This window comes from Vanessa cardui, chromosome 6 (genome assembly GCF_905220365.1).
Source record: "Vanessa cardui chromosome 6, ilVanCard2.1, whole genome shotgun sequence".
In the NCBI taxonomy this organism is placed as follows: domain Eukaryota; kingdom Metazoa; phylum Arthropoda; class Insecta; order Lepidoptera; family Nymphalidae; genus Vanessa; species Vanessa cardui.
In genome coordinates this window covers 11,966,398-11,988,320 of record NC_061128.1, presented here as the reverse complement: position 1 = coordinate 11,988,320, position 21,923 = coordinate 11,966,398, and the positions used below count along the sequence as shown (strand labels likewise).

Below are 21,923 nucleotides of genomic sequence, written 5' to 3'. Positions count from 1 at the left end.
AATAAAATGTATTGTAGCATATAATAGTTATGATAATTTTCAGTATTATTATTTTATAAATTAACGCAATGCATTAAATACTCCTTGCAGTTTTTTTAATAAAGAATTGAAAGCTTTGAATGCTGTCAATAATTAGGCGTTTTGATAAAAAGAAAAATAAACAACGTTGCAAAAATAAAATAGGCACCGTTTTACGGTACATTACATACCGAGACTATAATTAAAATAAAATAATTCTATAAATATATGAATAAGTTTTTAATTTAAACTAAGAAGATTTAAAACTTAAAAATGTCGTCATGCGACTCAATAAGATCTCCAGATATACAAATAAGTGTATGTTACAAAAATTCGATGCGTTCATTATCATCATCCGATAATGAGATGGGAGACTGGGCGTTAATGTCTATGCCTTCAAGTGTTAACACTAAAATGGCGGCGTACAAAGAGGGTCTGTATGACCCGGGCAGTGGTGAAATTTGTACCAAGTATATACCAATGTCTGACAGTACAGTACAGAGGCATCTCTATTACGCATACCCTTGTATTAAGGATCCTGGTATAATGGATGCGTTATTGGAACCGGGTTCGTATTTATTTTTAAATCAACAGTACAAATAAAATTACGAGTAAATGGTACAGTATTTGGTAGTGGAGGCTCCACTTCCAAATACTGTACCTTCTTATCTTCTTCTCCTATCTTTACTAGGTACTACAAATCACATATACTATCAAACAGTGATATTCGGTATTATTGTGTTCCATTTTGAAGGGTGAGTGAGCCAGTGTAACTAACTACAGGCACAAGGACATAACATCTTAGTTCTATAGACTGGTTGGTTGACGATGTATGGGATGGTTAATATTTCTTATGATGCTAATGTATAGGTTCTAATGGCGGGTGGTGACCATTGTCAGTTATTTTATTAAATAAAAAAAAAATGCAGGTTAATATTTTTTTTTAAGTTTAAAATAGATTAATAAAGTCAAGGGATTAACATTTTTCATTCTATAAAATAAAATTTAGAAGACATCAAGCATTTTCCACTCGATGGCCAAGAATTGTATTTGGATTTATGTGAAGAAATGAAAGTGATTCCAGTGAGGAGTTTTCTCCGAGGGCTGCTTGGGGAAGTCATTGATTTGAAAGTAAGCACCATTATTTACAATTCAAGCAGCAGTCAGACCATTTAAAGGATAGAAATCTTTATTGCTTTCTGATACACTCTGCCGTAAAAATTGCATACGAATATACTGTCTGAAAAAACAGCATTTTTTGTTTTATAATATACAGGCTGAAAAGTATAGTACGATTTGCATTTATGCTCCGAACTGTTTATTATTTTAAACAAAAAATGTTGGCGTCACGGGAACCCTGGCAGGTGTGAAATAACGAAAAAAATGAATAAAAAAATAGAATTCCTTGAAAAAATTGGTTCTTATTTTTATAATATATGTAAAACAATTATTATGTTTGAATATCGAAATATAACCAATTTCTATTTAAAAGAATATCTATGATTATTTATTTGATATCAATAATTATTTAAAATTATATCCACCGTCTTACTAGTTTTGTGATAATTAAGAAAAAAAAATATGGCGCTAAATTTAAAATTGGCGGCAATTTGGGTGGCTGTCGGCTGACAGTCAACAATCGACGTTGTAAGATAGTTAAAAATGGTAAGAGTAGACATTCAAAATATTGTTTAAATAAGCCAGGGAGTCATAACTGAGAAATAAAGTGTTTACGTCGTTACTGATGTTTTTGTAGAAAGGAGGTTATATCACGAATAATTTGCATGCATTGACGTTTGGTACATTTGGGTAGAAAATATGTATCTAATAAATATCGCCTATGCAAACATGTTAATTGAAATTTATATTAACAATCATATTGCAATTATCAAATATTAACAACGTAACATCATTATTATTTAAACTATGTGTAAAATTAATACAATCTAAATAATAAAAAAAATTAATTTATAAAGAATTTTTAAAAGTAATCTCAATGTTTATAAAAAGAAATCTGCATTATTTTTTATTTGAAATATTCTTGTTAAAGAAAAAAAATCTATTTACTGGTCCAAATTTAAGTTTAGTTTTTTTAAACCTTAAAGGTAACTAGTCATTTTTGGTGGATTATTAAAAATTTCTATGCAAGTTGTGTAGTTTTCTTTTAAAAGGACTAAATAGCGAGCTTCCGGCAACATCCTTCTGTGATCTTTTAATCCAAGCCCGCTTTTCAACTTTCTGTTATATTTCATTTAATATTTTTTACGAAGTTTATAACGCATACTACATATATGCGTCATTTATACACAAGAGATAACAGAACGGCTGTGGAGGGGTTCCGTGACGGCTTAGCTAACCTTACCGTTTTGCCGTGACGGCATACGACAGCTGTCTTCTTTCTTAAGGCGTGTTTAATGAGAAAATATGCATGCATCAAACTATATACTATACTATATACGTCTATACTATATACGTCTCTATATATATGTCCTTACCGGTATCAACGCCCCATACACTTCAGTCAAGAATGCTTGGAAGAGATGCGCTGTTTTAGCAATAAGATCAACTTTTGTTTATAGTATTTTTTATTTTTGACTCTGATAAACTATACCATCTACAATAAACCTTACTACTGATAGGTCTTCTACGTCCGTTATTCTGATAAAGCAACGATACTAGATGAAAACAACTGACGAATTCCTAAGTTTTATATCTATTTTATATCCTCAGAAGATAAATCATGGTCGGCGAAAATATTTATAATATAGGACAAAAAATAACTTTTTTACTTCAGCTAAAAATAGTTAGGATTACTCACCAATACTTGAATGTTTTGATCGAATAGCTTGGGACATTTTTTCTACTCTTTAGAGTACTTTTACTCTTTAGAGTAGAGGCTTCTCCTCCGAGCCCCATTATAATAAAGCATTTTAGGATAAGTAATAAATATCTCTATATTTGCATTATAAAGATGTAAAATTTGTTTGGTGTCGTAATCCCCAAAATCAAAATATACTTTATTCAAGTAGGCTTTTACAAGCAGTTTTGAATCGTCATTTAATATATATTTTAAGTGAAGCTACCACCGGTTTAAAAAGTATATTCTCCCAGAACTGTATATTATGTAACATTTTCTTTATTAATAAATTGCATCCGTACGGAGCCTGACCGGGTCGCTGGTTCGTACATAGAAAATGAATAATGCCTTTAAAGATGTCAAGGAGAACTGAAAAGATATATTATCATACAACGTCGTCTTTGAAATCAGAAAATAGAAACGTTATAAGTTCTATACTAATTATGATATGAATCTTACGTTACAATAGGCTATTTGACAATGCGAAAAATAAATTGTGAAATATTGTAATCAGTTTATATTATGAGTTTAAAATGGTTATTTACTAACGAAAGTCGAAAATAATACTTAATTTGTTCAAAAATCCATAAATAAAAATGCATTTTTTCAAATGTTTGTCACGTGACACACAACGCTCCTGACTGGCCGGGCTTATAATGAAGTCACTTTCTTGTAAACCTAGCTTTTCTTTTATATGTACCACAGATTAAAATACAGTAAAGTGACGTCACCGACCCCATTGCAGCGCCATATTGTCCAAGTAACGTTTTTGCGCGCTATTTAAATATGGAATTTTTAATATGATATTTTTCGGCAAATATGTACTAGAAATAAAAAAATGAACATTTACTGAGCTCCTTAACCTCTACTAAATAGTATAAAATGGATTTTAAAACCAATCAAATAGCCTAATGCCTATTTATTAAAAAATATTTATTTTTCAGTACTATGGCGTTAATCCTAATGGTATCAGAGCTATGTCCATAGCTCTCACATATAATCGTTATGTTAGACGCATAGATCTAACGTCTAATTACCTAAGCGAAGACGCTTGTTATCATCTCGGTCAAATACTGGGGGATAATGCTACCCTACAAGAGTTAATTTTATCAAGATGCAGGTATGGCTTTGTGTATAACGTAGAAATAAAAAGAAGATTCCAATTCTAAATTTGAAAATTTTCCTGTAATATTTTGAAAACGAAAATTGTAACATTGATATAGAATTTATTATTCAACTTTAGTAAAGATAATTATTATGGATATAAACAATTGTGCGGAAATGGTAGTGGATCTAGATAGATGCCCCATTTGTCGTTCTCTTTCCCTTCGCCTACAACTGACAGAGAAGCAAAATGACTTTTGTATCATATTAAAACTTGCAAAATAATACATAACATTATAGTGGAAATGTAAATAATATATCAGACATAACATAACTCTTCAGGATCAGAGCTGGTGGTATTAAAAGATTAGTGGTGTTCTTTGCTTCTCGACCTCTAGAAGAACTGGATTTATCTTACAACGAAATAGGAGACATCGGGTTCGAACACCTCGCCCAGCAGATCTTTAAAGGAGCTGTTATCAAAAGGTAGATATGTTAAAAATATCTGCATCATTACTATATGATCAAGCGAACATATTTCTAATAAAAGTAGTTATAAGAATAATCTAAAGCAATTTATGACTTACATATTGCTGAGAGAATTGTTTTTTGTCAAACCAATATATTTGGTAAATATCAGGAATGAAGACTTTTGAAAATGACAATGAATAACGTAGACGCAGAGAGTTTATCGGATTAAATTCTTTGTTATTTTGTCATTAAACGAACACATTTTTGTCTAGCGAATGTGTGAGACGTTACATATTAACACGTACGTTACAGCTATTGATGTCTTGAGTCTTACATTAATATTTAAAAATGAGGGTATCGTTGGTAAATGATTAGCTACAATATTAAATAGATATATATTTAAAGGTTCTTCGTAACTTTAGGTGCGTTGTTACTGTACTCAACTTAGAGAAAATAAACTTTATATATATCTCAATTGAAATGAGCCCTCGTAACGTTAATAAGGCTTTACTAAAATTATAACAAGTAGATTTCATATTTGCATTATTTTAAGTGAAATAATATAGCTGGCATAAACATTTAAGTAAAAAAAATATATAATAAAACGCCTTATAAGCAGCAAGGTGAAAACATATGTTTTTTATTTGATAAATAGGAAAATAAATATTAGCTTATCGCTTTCAAATCCTATGAAAATTTATCAACACACAACCGAGCTATGTTAAGCTGCTTGAAAATAGGAAATTACTGCCAGCCCCATTCCAATGGTAATCGAAATTCCATCCTATCGTAAAATTATTAGGAAATCGGCTGCACTCCCGTCGAAACGTCGAAATTATCAAGTTAGCCATTTAGATCCAATCCTATTCGCCGTTGTTTCATCATGATGCGAATATATCCAATATCCTAATATAGGCAATTAATTACATCGCATCCACTAAAACATATATTATTTTGTAGAGATCCCCATATTCACTAGTAGCTTTCAATTGTTCATTTTATTATTATAATATAGATATTTGGCTCACATGGGCACTCGGTCTTTGCTATGAAATAAGTAATAAGTATCAGTTTTAGTAAAATTGTGGTTAGATCTATATTAATTATTAAATGTGAAAGTCGTTCTGTCTGTCTGTCTGTCGCTTTTTCACGACCAAACCGCTGAACCGAATTTGATGAAATTTTGTATTAAGGAAACTTGAACTCCAGGAAAGGATATTGGCTTATTTGTTTGCCTGACAAATGACAATCAATACCCTAAAAGCGAGCGAAACCGCGTGAGACTACTAGTATGTATATAGATGTATATTGAAAGGGAATCAACTTTACAAAAGGTTGAATCTGAGCTACAACGATTTGAGTTCCGAGGCGGCTTCGTCATTCGCGGCTGCTATTGAAGGCAACAACACGACAACTCACCTGGACCTCTCGTGGAACAAAATGTCCTCGCTCAAAGGCAAGTGGAACTCATTAACAAACTAAATGCGTTTATCCACCTTCCTGAGCGATTCAGATAGGGCACGAAGTTTGCTAGTTATAAAAGTTTGGCGCATTGCGAAAGGACATTTAATTTAAAGTATTTGTAAGGTATTCCGTTTTGCTCTTCATCGTATAAAGTTTATTTAATAGGTATAAATAAATTGTCAATGGTTTTATATCGATTGATTCGAATATAAATCGGCGCGGTTCTAAAAATAAGAGTAACGTTATCAATACACATCGTTTTGTAGTGTAATATGATGTTAGACATTCCTAAGAGATACAGCTGACTTCGTAGACAATGTTGTAGTGACGATGATGTGTATTTATGTGTATGCTTATGTGTGCTAGTATTAGGTACAATTAATATTCCCTCACTTTCATTTATAAACGATGATATATATTCGATACAACTTGAGAATCTTCAAGAATAGAGCGTACTCCTTCCTTAAAGGCAATGCACCTTCAAACCCCCGGTGATGCAGATCTCCATGGGCGGTGGCAATCACTTTCCATTAGCCTCCTGCTCGTTTGCCCCCTATAACATAAAAAAAAATGTATTTGGATGGAACGTCAAACCGACCCGGCAGGTCACAGATCAGCGCTGACAATGGCTCGACAAACGAACAAATACAATTTCTGGATTGTTACTGAAGGGTTTCGACCAAGCGCTTTTTACTCAAGCATCATGTTTCAAATCTGCTGTGATAGAAATGAATGAATCTTCTACATCTATTTTCTTGATTACGTATTCTTACTATTTTTCAATCATAATCACCTTTATTATTCGTTTGCCTTTATCCCAATTGTGTCGGGTCAACGGAATGAGTTTATTGCACGAAAAATGGATTTAGCAGATTTGAATGTCCGGCCATCTGCCTGACTCAAATTCTCTATGGGAATCCTTTCGCTGATGGATTGGAATTGTTCCCCGTGCCGGTATGTGTGTATGAGGCGCTTTCGTACTCGATCGACGGTGCGCTGAACAAAAATTTATCAATACATTTTTTATGACATACGATTTGAGATGAGTTATTCCACGGAATCTGCAGATTTTGAACAAATAAAAATTACTCATTTTTAATAAAGAACAATTATTTAGTTTATAGTTTCATGTATTTTTCTATTCTCAAAAAAATCTAGAAAAAAATGTTTGTTCGGACATTAATTTAGTTCAACAAGTTTCAAAATCGTTGAAACGAATATAAGAACATTATCAGCAATTTCAATATCGAAATAAAACTAGCTATAACGGATTTGAATCGCGTATATTAAGACTAGACAGGGTAGACTGTCTACCCGTGACCACGAACGCTGTAAAGTGCTCGAAACGTCGGGATGTTAAAAATAATTAATATACGCGATTCAAATCCATTATAGCTAGTTTTATTTCAATGTGTAATCGCGAAAATTTAAGACAACATTAATTTCAATATCCTTAATTTCACACCACAAAAATATTCAATACTGTGGTTTATAAAATCCTTGCTCTCTGGCGTATTTAAATATTACATATAATTGCATTTCGGTAAATGAATATATTCACGTACGAAAATATGTTAAAACAGAAATTGCTGTTTGTATTTTATATTATTATTTTATAAACTAGCTGTGTCACATTTAATCCATAAAGATCTTCGTAAGGATACCTACATATATAATGTTCGTACTTGTGAAAATGAAATTTTTCTTTTAGGTCCCAAGTGTTATTTTGCGAAACAGTGGTAAGTTTTTGACTACCAATAAGCAAGTGTAACACTTCCATATTGAATAAAGATATGTGACTTTGACGTTTAAGATCGTTCTTACAGATCGCGTTAGAGCTACGTTATGGAATAAGCCTAAGACTTCTCCTAAAATGTAGGAGAAGTGAGGTGGTTTTAACTGATCCGTGTTACATACGCAGGCTACAACTTTACTTTTATTTTTAGGTGTGAATGAATTTCTCAGCTATCTCAGTGAAAGTGAAGTATTGGTTAATCTGAATATGTCCTGGAACAATCTGGTAATAAGCAAGATTCTCAAGAAGGTGTTATCCATTAAAACACTTCGTGTATTGAATCTAAGTAATAATAGGTAAAGTTTGAGAATTATACTCCTTATTTTTATATTCGGCTTAGACATTTTTGATTCAATGAACGATGGATCGTTTCTTAGTATCTGCTAGATTTCTGCCTGATTCTTGTTTCTGATTTAATAGGTCTGCCTAAAACTATTGGCATTACTTGAAATGCCAATAGATTTGATGCTGCTTTTGTTTGTCAATTTACGATTTGTGGTGATACGTGCTTACTCCGTCAAATATGGTTTTAAGTTAGCTCAGAGCATACAATAAATGTATTTGAAACGTTAAATCGTGTCGCCTGTCACCTGTTACTTGATCAGGGAAAGTGGATAAGAATGGTTATTTCATTTTTCATTCCATTTATTTTTGATGTTTTCCGCAATCGCTGAACAAAATCCGGATACGAAAATATATGCAAACGTTTGGTTACTAGCAACTTATTATATTTTTCATGAAATTAGGATTATTCTTTCTTCTTAGTCGTTTTCTCATTACTCCAGTGGTCGTGTCCACCATGCGTGTGGTTCTCTTGAACGCTTCGCACCACCTTCCTCCAGCAATTCCTAATATTCTGTGCCATTCGTAGGTAAGCCTGGGCACAGGATCCTGTGGCTGTCTTTAGCGTGTCCAAAAATTATAAATACGTCTAAAGAATAATACTATAATAGCTAGACTATATAGAGAAGAAATGCCATTAGGTTTTGTAGAAATAATATGATTTAGAGTATAGCAATGATATTCTAATAAACAGATATGTTATACCCATACTAACAACAGAAAAAAGTGTGCGGCGCCGGGGACCGTTTATTTTACATTTGTTACAAGTAAAAAGGATAGCTTGACAAAAACAATAAGTAAAAGGGATAACTAGATGTTTTAATTACGCAAAACGTATTACTACGTAATTATGATGTATTATAACGTATTAAAACAACTAAAGGCAAACGTTCCAATTAGGACGTTTTCTAGTCTTCACTTTTTGCGCGTTAATGACATATCTGTTTACTACAACATCATTGGTGTATAGCAATTAAAACGGTTTATTGAAAAAAGTGCAAGTGACATAACAAATTGACAAGCACTAGAAAAAGTTAGGAGATGACAAAAAGAAGTATTAACGAGTTAGACGTTGTTTACATTCTTCCAACAGGTTTTATAAAAATTAAACTTCCCGTGACCAAGTTTATAGTGTCGTAATTTCTACTAGGACGTTAAGTTCGTCCGTGCAACGCATCTGGTCTATACAATTATAAGTTTGTGACCACAGTGGCGTCCACAGTCGCCATTATGTAAAGTGGACATAATATGCGTCACGAGCCAGCGTGACGTGACAGGGTGAAACGTATGGCGCACTGTAGCTATTTCCCTTACGTGAAAAAAGGTTTTATTCTCTGTTAATGAGCATCTGGTGCCATTGTCGTTTAGAAGAATTTTGCTCTCGTTTTTTAGAGCTATTTAGAATTTGCCATTTATAAAAATGTTGTTATTAAAGCAATATAATATGATATTTAATAAGGGAACGATAGAATCTTTATACAGAAATATGGTATCTAAGTTTGAATTTCGGCATTTATAATTTAAGCTGGTGACCATCCACACTGTTTATATTTTCTTTTATAAAATAGACGGACGAGCAAATGGGCTACCTATACAAATATGGTAAGTGGTCTCCACGGCCTTAGACAACGGTAAATAAGGTGGTATGTCCCTAGTGCATGTAGTTACACTAATCACCCTTCAAAGCAGAACTCAACAGTACTGAGTACTTACTGCTGTTGGGCGGTAGAATATCTGATGAGTGGGTGGTACCGGAGACGGGTAAAAATTACTTTTATTCGTCTCTTTTATTCCATCACCTCTTTGGAACTGTGTGATTTATTGTAATAGTTTAATGTATATTTTAAGTTAGAAATGTAAAATAAATTTTAAAACAGTTATTTTTTTTGTTAATCTTCAGATTAGACAATACAGCTGTAAAAACTATAGCGAACAGCCTTAAAATGGCGAAGAGCCTTCATACTCTGGACTTGTCTTTTAATCCTTTCTATGGAGATGATGCTTTTCTAGTAGTCAGTAAGCTGAGGAATAAGAATATAAATCTCGTTAATCTTTTTATGGATAATATTGAAGTTAATAAGAAATTTATGAAGGTAAGTTTCCAATTAAAAGTGCTTTTTAAATTTATCACTCTTTCAGATGTATGAGAAGTCTTTAAGTTGTAAATAACGTTAGAAAATTTGATTTAACGATAACAATTTCATGGAGAAATATTATAATGATAGTTATTTTAAAGGGCTACAATATGACTTGTATCACTTAGTGGTAGGGCTTAGTGCAGGTCCGTCTGAGTAGGTACCAATTACCTACCATATACTTGATCATAGCAATACTTAGTATTTTTGTGTTCAGTTTCGTGTATGGGAACAAGAGGTGTAACATTTTAATAAAGTAGTGGTTTTTGGATATGTTGGTGGTACCTAGGTGGGGTAGATGAAAACCCAAGTAAATCTAGTTGTTGGCAAACCTTGGAATAGAACGGGTGTTTCAAGATTGATAAAAAACTACAATAAATTCTGTATTTACTGTGGTCTAATAGTTATGGTTTTTTTGTTAGAAATATCTTATTTCAGGGAATTCTATGAAGAGACTATGTCGCCTCAGGGTTTTTTATTTCGTTGTTTTAATTTAAGGAACCCAAGTCCTAGACTAGCACACGGATAGTACAAGAAATGTTTATATTGTTTGCAATATCAATTCTTTTGTCCCATTTGAATTTCGAAATTAAATAAAATGATTTTGATGTTTAGATTGAATTATTGAGTCATTTGCTTAAAGTTTTAAGCTTCAAGAAAAACTATTTGAAAAATGTATATAAGTAATACAAATTACGTATTCTTTTTTTTAACATAAAGTCACGAGGTCGAAAAGATCTTAAATGCAATCAAATATTTAAAGGATTATTTGATATTATATCATATATATGGAAAAGTTTTAAATTAATAAGATTCATTCGTAATATTTTTTATCATTGTATTCGTTTACATTTATTATTGCTGACTTTTAATTATACGGTCCATGTTTTACATTAAACAATTTTCTTCTTTAAAATATGATATTATGAGTGTTTACAGTAGTTTTATATATTAAAAGGTCTGACTGTTTTTTTTTTGTAACTAGTTTTATCCAGTTTATTGTAGATATGAGTTTGCTCTAGGAACGCGAAGAGGTATTAAAATTGAGTTTTCGTAAGGATTGCAAGATAACGCACGGTGAAATCAAACACGACTACACTCTCTCCGATGCGGATATCAGAGAGATTATATTGAAGAGGATGGATTACCTTGCAGGCCGCGGTTCCAAGAAGAACAGAGTTGATATAGCGTTAGTTTAAAATATTACCACATTTATATTGTTTATAATAGTTGCCGCCCGAGGATTGACTGCATTTGAGAGGCAAGGAGGAGTGTGGGGGGGGGGGGGGTGGTTATGTTCTTTTTCGGTGGCGGTGTATCCTTGTCAAATGTGTTGTGTTTTAAAAGGTTTTTGTATGAGCGTTCCTATCTCTATTAAGCTATCCATCCTCCCGATGACAGATGTCTAGTTCCGATAGGAAATGCTAACCGTCTATAGGTTATTGAAAAGAAAGTATGAGTTTCAGATTTGGATATCTTTACTTACTGAAATAAGGGATAGATTAGTTATTGAAAACGGGTAGAATATCATGTTAATAAACGTTTAAATAACGTGTAGATAAACATTTAAATAAAAACCTATAAAAAAAAATATAAGAGAACGACTCGAAAAGAACGACGAAAAGGGCAGTTATTATAAAAACCTAAAAACAAATCATTAATTAATCTGAAAAGCGTATCCGTGCCACAATCTCGATCACTCAGTTTTTTTCATTTAGGAAAACCAAATCAAAAGTAACATGTGAGTGTTAAAACACACAAACACACATGTTATATGTATATATGTACCCACGTATTTAAATTTTTACATTATACCCAAAACTCCAAATTGGTTCCATTCATATGTAAGAGTATAAAGTAATTACTCTAACATTTATTTTGCACTTGTTATGAAGAGCGAGACCTCTTAGCGAAGGTATTCCTATACTTAAAAAAAGTACGTATACTTAAGGACCCTTATGCGAGTTTTATTGTAGTAGAAATAAATATATGTCGGAGAAAGATTGCGTTATCCTCCTTGATTTCATCATAAGTGGTTATAAGTCTCGTGGGCGTCATCGGGGTTGAATGGGAGCACATAACAAAGTATTAACTGTATTGTACAATTTAATTGAAGTTTTACAGTACCATTATTATATTTAAAAAAATTAATCAAACAATTATAATAGAGAAGCGAGTTCGTTATAATCAATAACATTATTATTTAATATTTACTTTTACAACGATCCAACGAAGTTTTCCGCCTGTATCACTGTCAAAAATTCCAGTCACAGACTATAACCACTACGGTGTTCCCGCCAAAAATGTTAAGATGGCGCCTCAAGTCCGCTCTAGGCCTAAGCTCCACTCTGATTGGTTATGGTTATGACGATATTCTTTTGTTTCATGAATGTTCTGATTTGTCATGACATATGATGCAATGTGTTATAGTAACTTTACATTAATTGGTATATTTAGTACATTCCTTGGAAATGAATTCGTTTACTTACGTGCAATATGTTTCTAACTAAATTTTTACAAAACAAAATAAATCCATGTTTCAAATTTGACTTTTGAAGACCATTGTTTTGGCTGTGTATTGATATTTATGATGACAGAAAAAAGTATTCACAATTCTTACGAACAATTTACAATAATAATATTTGTCAAAAACCGAACTAAATTACAGAGATAAAATTTCATTTATTTGTTTGTTCAGGTTGTATTTTCTCCAGAAGATAAAGTACTACGACAATCTACAGCCTAGAGAAATTTTACGAGACATGAAATTAGCAGGCAGGCCGTTAGATGAAGATCTTGTCGATGGGCTCATGGACATTTTCCCAGGACCAAAAATAGATAAGGGTGGCAAAACTTTAAATCTAGCCGGTAAGCCGTTTAAAGATTTGGTCTTCATTTGTTTACTCATTAACTAAGTGATAATGTTTTGTAGGAGTTTTATTAAAAATATCATAATAGTACTCCTGGTATAACATATACATTCTAGACAAAAATGTCATAGCTGATATTTTTTTGATAATAATTAATAAATTAAACGTAACTGTTTTCGAATTAGACCGAGAACACCTTGATAATTCTATAATTCAAAAGTCCAAGAACCATAATGAATAAAACCATAGACCACTTAGGCTAATTATTATATTCGTGAAATTGACATTCATCAGCGTATTGACATTAGTATTTACGTCAAGTCACCTTGTTTTGCATCCTCGTCACACTTAAACGAAATAAGCATGCTGTCCCGCTCACTTCCATAAAAAATTATAAATATGAAGACGGCGCCTCGCCTAATGCCTTGTATTGCAATATTTTGATCAGGATGAGAAGTTCTAGCCACTTACTGCTATACCCTTAAGAGATGTGTAAGAAATGTTTTTCTCTAAGCTCAACTTGAGCTACCAGATTCTTAAATCGTTACGTGTATAAAGTATTATATTTGTCATGTATGTTGTTTCTTTTTGATGACAACTCCTGTTTCTTCATGCTTAAACCGCTGAACTCTTATGAAACTTGGTATGAAGTATTTTGTGTCTGGTAAAAAAGGGTGTTGGAAGTTTTTATCGGGAATCAATCAATGCATACATATGTGGTAATTGAAAGTATGAATGAAAAATATTGTACCTAAAAAGGATATATTTACGGATATGAATAATAAAGATATATTAAGTGTGAGTATTAAGATGTTTTACTAAATCACATACACGTCAGAATCATAATTGAAGATATTTTGAGTCTGCACTAAAATCTTTACGTCCTTTGTGTAAGACCACCGAAGTTCATCAACTTCCTAACTCGCTGCTTAAAAATTATTCGACTTTGTACTTGAGTTTTGTATTGAGTTCCGCAATCAGCAGGAAAAAACTAAATCACAATAATATGCATTATATAAAAAAGTAAAGTAACAGCCTGTAAATTTCCCACTGCTGGGATAAAGCCTCCTCTTCCATTAAGGATTTTGGAACATATTCCACCACGCTGTTCCAATGCGCGTCGGTGGAATACACATGTGGCATAATTTCTATGAAATTAGAAACATGCAGGTTTCCTCACGATGTTTTCCTTCACTGCCGAGTACGAGATGAATTATAAACACAATTTTAGCACATATATATAGTGGTGCTTGCCTGGGCTTGAACCCGAAATTTTCGGTTAAGATGCACGCGTTCTAACCACTGGGCCATTTCAGCTCAGCATTTTATATGATGATATATATTTATACGTAGTTGAACTAAACTCCACAACTACTCTGAAATAAGAAGAAACAAGAGTCTTAAAATACGGGTAAACAAAAAATGAAAATAAAAAGGGTAGCGATATAATTAGAAGTTATACGTTTATATATCTTAATAAATAGAATGTAAATTTTATCACAACTGTAATTTTTTCGTTTTGGTAATAAAAACAGAAATTTTATGATCTTATTTTATGAGGTCAAAGTTTCACTTTTATAGTCTTAGAGTTATTTTATAATTATTTTGTAGAACTAATTTACTTATTTAATTCACAATAAGGTATTTGAGATTAAGTATACATTTAAGATTAATGTAAGCTCTTAATAAATATATTGCAAGGATATGTGGTAGAAGTTTCCAGAAGCAAATAAATAATGAAATCGTGACATAATTCGTTTTAGCTCCTTCATATTCTTTCAAATATAATTTTTATTTATACACTGTCAGCTGTTTTTGAAATTGATTTAATATACATATATATAAACCAGATGGTATATGGTCACTACCGCTCATAGACACAGCCATTCCTTACATCACAAAGGCGCCACCAACCTTGGGAACTAAGATGTTATGTGTCTCGTGTCTGCAGTTCCAAATTTTCTCCTCAACGGGAAAGGAGACCTTAGCCCAGCAGTGGGAAATTTACAGGCTGTTGCGCATTCACCCTTCAAGCCGGAACACAATACATTTTTTTCACCAAATTTTGTACACTATTGACGTGAATGATATTACAAAGCCAATAATACCCTGAGGGCATTTTTATAATTCATCTGCCATTACATTTCAGGTTTAAACGATCCTCATTCAATGGTACTAATTTTCATTATTGTGTTCGGTACGTCAATATGGTATTTCATGACCATTGTTCTATGGTTTCTGCTAATCGTACGCTTTTAATAGTTAATTATTATCGGGTTTCGGGTTTATTCATTCATGACAAAGGCATAATGTCGATGTCGTGTGATTATAGTTTCGAAGAAAATAAAATTTACGCTTGTTTATTTTATAAGTACCTTCTCTGAGAAGTCTTGCAACTTCTGGCTCAAGAAATGCATTAAAAATAATGTTATTTTTTTTAAATATAGAACATCTTTTTGAAATAGGAAGGCAGACGCCCAAAGATATTGGTATTCTATGAAATATTAACTTTTCCTTGCATCGTCAATCTGTTATAATTCTCGGAAACTAAGATGTTAGTCTCTTGTAGTTCATAGATTAAACTGGACCATAAACAATAAATATAATAAAAATATCTTTGGTGGTTGTCAGTACTATGTCTAAATTTGATGACAGTAGCTGAAATCATTCAGTAATGGTTTCAACTACTGTCGTCAATTTTAGACGAGTAAATTCAGGAGACATAATAGTGAATGATTATGTGCATTAAAATAAGGAGAGAACACTTGAAATTCAATTTCATCAATATAAAATATTTCGCTAAGAATAGAGATATCCGATGAATTGTCAGCGTCAAGAACTTTATGAGCTAATTTGCCAACACCATAACACCCAGCTGAAAAAATCCTAAACTACGCAGTGAAATAAAGTAGCTTACCAAACTAAAGTTGTCTTATAACTTTATGTTGATATTATATATTATATTATAGGTGTAGTGGAAATGATCGAACGACTGTGGCCAGATAGGAAGCTACCACCAACTCCAGAACCAGAGGAAGAGCCTGTGGTAGTCGTGCCTGAAGTCACGACAAATAAAAAAAAGAAATAAGCTAACAATTTAATTAAGAATATGTCTTTAGAATATTTTATGTTTATACATTATAATTTGTTCATGATATAAATGTAATTTTTCACAAGAACGAGAAATTAAAAAACTCACTTTAATAATTAATTGTAAAATATACTTTTTCACTACCATTAACTGAAAATATTCAAATAATGTATGTTACGAAACAAACTAATGATGGTAGGTTGCCATCTCAATGTAAGTACTACCGCTAAGAGTGACTCCCAATTTTAGCAGTGTTATACATTAAACAGATTCATCATCAATGCTCAATGTTTAATATAAATAATGCAATATTTATTACAATGTTAATTTCTTCATATTGGTAATCGCATATCATTTTTATGATTTTAATTTAACGACAATTTAGGTTCTTTCTTGTACTTATATTATTTATTATTAAAATAGTAATCATTTACTGTATAGCATTAATTTATTGACTTAAATTTGTTATAAAAATATTATGTTTTATTTTGTGTAAGCTATTGTAGCTGTATGTAAGCTCTTAATAAATATACGTATTATTCGAAATTCCTCTAATTTATTATTATAACTATCGTGGCAGTTTCTAGAAATATAATAAATATTAACACCAAAAATGCAGTCCATTTATTCGCATAAAGTAGGTACTGTCTATTTATTTTTATATCTATAAAAGTCAATCTCGATTCGTACCTACCTAATTATATATCAGCGAAGTTTTCACTATATTTCAAAGACAAACTTCACGCGTATAAGAAATACCACTCTATAGAATTTTAACGACCCTCTATAAAATACTGGCCTTAACTTCCCAGACTTAGTCGAAACACTCAAAGTAATTATACCGGAACGAGGCAAAAACTCGACATAATCCAAACCACCAGGCTCCTTCAATTAACAACTGGATGCCTCGCTCTTTATGTACACAGGAAATTAAACTTCTTTTTCTTAACATTACAGTTTTTAAGATCTATTTTTGCATCTCACACCTTCAAGTTTTGTGTGACTCACCTTGTTTTTTGGATTTAATGGTAAAGTAGATTCTTTTTACTGGAAAATAAGGTTTATTTTTGTTGTGTATTAGTTTTCAGTATTCTTTCGTCGGGAAAGACAGTCTAGTGAATCGTCGTGGAGATACGGCCGGCTGTTGTACACTTAAACCACCTTTTAGATAGGGTTGATACGAAACTAAAATGTTCATTCTTTTAGCAATACCTGCCTCTCTAGCGTGTGTATGTTTTTTATCACTCTTTTGTTATTTAAAAAACATCTGTATCGTCTATTCCTAACATTAAAATTTTATTAAACATAAATTTATTTTTATTTTTAATAATTTTAATGTACAGTCAGAGTAAGAAAACCTTCGTCAGTTTTCAAATTTATTCGTTTATCAATTCTTAACCTCTTAGTACCTTTTGAATCTAAACATCAAATCATTGCGACACAACATGTCATTCTCGATCGGTAAAGCAGATGATCGCTCATACTTAGCTCACGAAAAAGATCTTAAGGTGACGAACGTTTTCTTACCCGACTGTACATAAAGGCTGGAGCATACACGGTGATGCTAGGAATGGTCAATATTTAGTATAGCATCAATGTCTCCTAGCCTAATCTTCTTCTATCTGTCTATCTGGATATATATAACTCAAACTGACTGACTGACATAGTGATCTATATATACAGCCCAAACCACTGGATGGATCGGGCTGAAATTTGGCATGCAGGTAGCTGTTTTGACGTAGGCATCCACTAAGAAAAGATTTTGATCAATTCTATCAAGTGTCCACGAAAGTTGAACCACAAATGTGTTTTACAATGAAATTAACGTATTATTTTTAATTAGCCTGTTAATTTACAGCTAACTTTCACACAGGCAAAGCCACAGGCTAGTCTACAAAATTATTAAAAAATATTATTCCTTGTCTTATATCGTTAACCATGTAGTTTAAAAGCTTTGACTACATTGTTCGAATTTGCAGTATTGCTGTATAAAGGTTCAAAATTGTTGAGTTTATGTATGGTAAGGTATTGAGCAACCCTGTTAGTCGGCGGACAGAGTCAGTCGTCCCACATTTCAGTCTGATGCACACAGCAGTGCGGCTGTCCACCAACAAAGTTAAACTTTTTTACTTCAGCACATAAACAGTTCTTTAGTGTGCACAATTCGCCACAAAGGACGAGCAGGAAATAGCGCCGGACCTCTTCCCTGTAATGTTTATATTATCCAAGTCATTTTGCCGAATGTCTTCTTTAAATTGGATACTTTGTGATGTTTTTGAAGTATCTTCGTACATCGTTATCACAATCTATCTAAATTTCAAATCTTATCCTAATTATAATTTATAGTTTGGTTATTATCATCATTGCTAACATTATTATTAACAAATTATTTTTATTCTTGCTTTTTCAGCTTGACTAAGACTAACAGGTTTAATTTATTAAAAACTAGTTTCTATTCGTAGTGTCGCATGCTTTTGAGGGGTATTAGAAACTACCTATCTCATTTTCCTATACTCCTAAACACGTAAATGAAAAACATATATATAAAGAACAAATAAACTATCTTCAGTATATTTAATATTACTTACTATTTTATTGTATGTATATAAAGAAAAAAAAAAAGAATACAACAGTAGTTATAGTAATTGTAATTAAATTTTACTTTTCATATTCGCTCTTTGAAGGACACTGATTAATGATATTCATTTTAAATATGGAAACTCTAAATTAGATAAACAAAAGTTTGGAATATATTTTTAAGTACGCATATATTTATTTTATCAGAAGTTTTAAAAATTTAATTTAAAAAGCTTATTTAAATTCTGCGAAAACCAGACGACGGTTAGTGGGACATAAAGTTTGAGGACTCTATTCTCATAATTCGAGGGATCGAATTTAATGTGCGACCGTGTATAGTATATGGGACACGATGTAAATTCCACAGTGTGGACGATGGAGGCCATTGCTAGCACTGGTGCCAGTAAGGGACTATGGCTTAGTGTGGATCCTTTACAAAACTTTGCTAATATTCCCCAATTTGCAGATGGGACGAGGCAATTTTGAAGTAAATGAAAATTCGTTATTTGTTAGGTGTTTACATATGGATAAAAGTTATTCCCGAAGTATGTACATATTATAAAAAGGTAGTTCGTGACAGAGATGATATAAAAAAAAAAAACCATAAAGAGATCTATTAATGATGAAAATAAAAGTAATTTATAATATAAAAAAGGTGCAATAAAAATATATTACTTATATAACATTTCATACAAATTCTTGTGGATTTTTTCAATTATTTACAAAAACACTTGGTCTGTTCTATTCTCCTGTCTATCGGGAAATCATATTTGTAGAGAAGATTCGCATACATATTTATAAGTCAAAACTAACATCAGAGGCTTAGGCAGTCGATCATTAGAGGCTCCCTCGGAAACCTGCGTCTGGAACCTTTTGAAATATTCATAAAGCGATAAAAAGGATCAGGGTTAAGATTGGATGAATACACGTAATATTACTTTTGCTACAGGTATTTCGCTTGGTTATGGGGATGGAGGAAAGGCGGTCTTCATGAATTTTTGCTTTCTCCTCCGTTTTTACCTTTTAACTATGATTAGTCTTGCTATCTTACTTATTACTAGAAACTCGCCCCTGCTTCGCACTGGTGCTATACTGATACTAAATATACTAATTTTTTTTTATTTACAACATCACATTACTAACTTATAAAACAATCAGTGTTTCTTTACTATATTGTCCATGCATTATATACAAAAAGCTTCCTCTCGAATTACTCTATCTATCATACATAGGGATATAGGGACAGAGAAGTTAACTTTGTTTTATCTTATGTTATGATTAGTTGAATAAAAGCGTATTGCACTTAAATTAGCGTATTCTAGAAAAAATAACAGTTTTTTTAAATAAATTAATAACTAATTCTAACGTTTCATTGCACCGCACAATATTCTTTTTTAAGATTTTTTTTAGTTTTCCAACTGTTGCTTCAGTTTCTATAAACGCTGATTTTATTATTTCATAATTAAAAGGATCGCTGTTATAATAATGTTCTACTCTTTTGAGATCGTCTTTGTGGAAGATAGTTTCTTAAGTCTTATCCACTTTATTTTCTTTGTGTATGCCCATGCCGAGACCGCCCGGGCTCATAGCGCCCCAGCGGCTACCGACATTATTTATTCACCGCCCTAACGTGACATATTTTAAAGAGACCGCTTTAATAAGCCACTTTTAACCTGTTACTTTTGGAACTAGAGTGAAATGAAGTGATAAGTCAAGGAATATTTTCCGTTATCAAATATTGAAATTGGTCTGCATTTTCTTTGAATTAAGAGGACTTCGGCTATATTCATAAGGATGCATTTGTTAATGTAACAAAATGTGATGATAATGACTTCAATACGGTGCATTTTGTACGAAATACGGTATAAGAATTATATGCTCTAATCTGTCATTTGATTATGAAAATGAGTTGTTAGATGAACTATACTGTGTTTTAAAAACAAGCAGACTAAACAAGGCACGCCTTATTCAAACCTATCAGAAATCCTTATGAAGAACTATTGTATTTAATTAAAATTATTTTTTATATTTGTCGAAAGACATTTCCGATTTTCAAATGTCTTTAGTATCTGTATGTATGTTTTGTAATAACTAATAGTAATGACTCGTACGATATACCTTAAAATCCAAAGCATGTGTTATTAATTGATATTGTCTACAAAGAATAAAAAGCACCAGATTATACTCGAACCCTTTTTGGTAACGGCTTTCACGAAATAGCTGCGTGTGTTGGAACTCGTTACCGTTGTATTAGGTTAACGTTATAATAAAAAATTAACAAATTCTACCGAAGTAATATATTTATAGGTTTAAGATAATAAATCCTTTGTTAATTAAAGTTCGTTAATTGAAAATCTTAAATTATAAAGATCTTTTAGCGATAAGTAGGTGGTACAACTTATTTAATTAGCGATTTTAAAAATAGGCATTAATTTTTACTCGTCTAACAATATGTAATTCTTAAAAACATCAACAATGTCGTCAGTTGCCTTTGTAGTCTAATTTAGTGATTAGATTAGAAAATCACTGTCATATGGTAATTACCAATAGAAACATCTGCTATTAGTTGATTAATTAAAAAAATAAATAATTTACTCGGCTAGGTTGTGACCAAAATTTGTTGCTAGAGTAAATAAATAAAAATTTTAACAAAAAGAAAAACCGACTTCAAACTAAACACTATTTTAAAACAAATGAATATGCACGAAAAAGTAATAAAAATAATTGCGTATTCAACATAATTTTTAGAGTCTTCCTAAGCTAAATGAAATGAAAAATATTAGACTACTTAAAAGTCGATTAACGATTATATCATGTAGTTATAATTATTGGTATATTTGGAGCCGGTGTCAGCCACGGTGCCCTTGCCAACAATCAAAAGAAAGAAGCGATACGAGCCCCTTGATTGATCCAGTATATTATTGTGTAAAAGGTAATTTGTAAAAAACATATTTGTTAAAGAATTCTCGTATTGTTTTTTGATAGATATACTGTAGGGTTTTATTGGCCAAAAAACCACATTACGGAAGGTGACTCAAATATCCAAATAACCTATAAATAAAAGATTCGACTGAGTATCGCTAACGTGCTCCTCAGAATTGTTCCGTTCCCTTCCGTTCCGTTACTTTGTCATGGATCCTGTGCTCAGAACCTTACCAAACTTTCACCAAATTACTCTTGAAGTATATATTTTATAATA

At 31.9% G+C, this 21,923-nt stretch overlaps 1 protein-coding gene across 1 annotated transcript; it reads left to right on the top strand.

The window, feature by feature from the left end:
* The first annotated feature begins 291 nt into the window (after nt 1-291).
* LOC124530495 (leucine-rich repeat-containing protein 74B-like) lies at nt 292-16,386 on the top strand. The gene is made up of 10 exons (XM_047104680.1): nt 292-586; nt 1,028-1,149; nt 3,820-3,995; nt 4,322-4,465; nt 5,785-5,906; nt 7,861-8,005; nt 9,952-10,144; nt 11,209-11,375; nt 12,885-13,054; nt 16,026-16,386. The coding sequence occupies exons 1-10, from the start codon at nt 292-294 to the stop codon at nt 16,142-16,144; spliced, it is 1,653 nt and encodes a 550-aa protein (XP_046960636.1). The 3' UTR covers nt 16,145-16,386.
* Nucleotides 16,387-21,923: the final 5,537 nt, after the last annotated feature.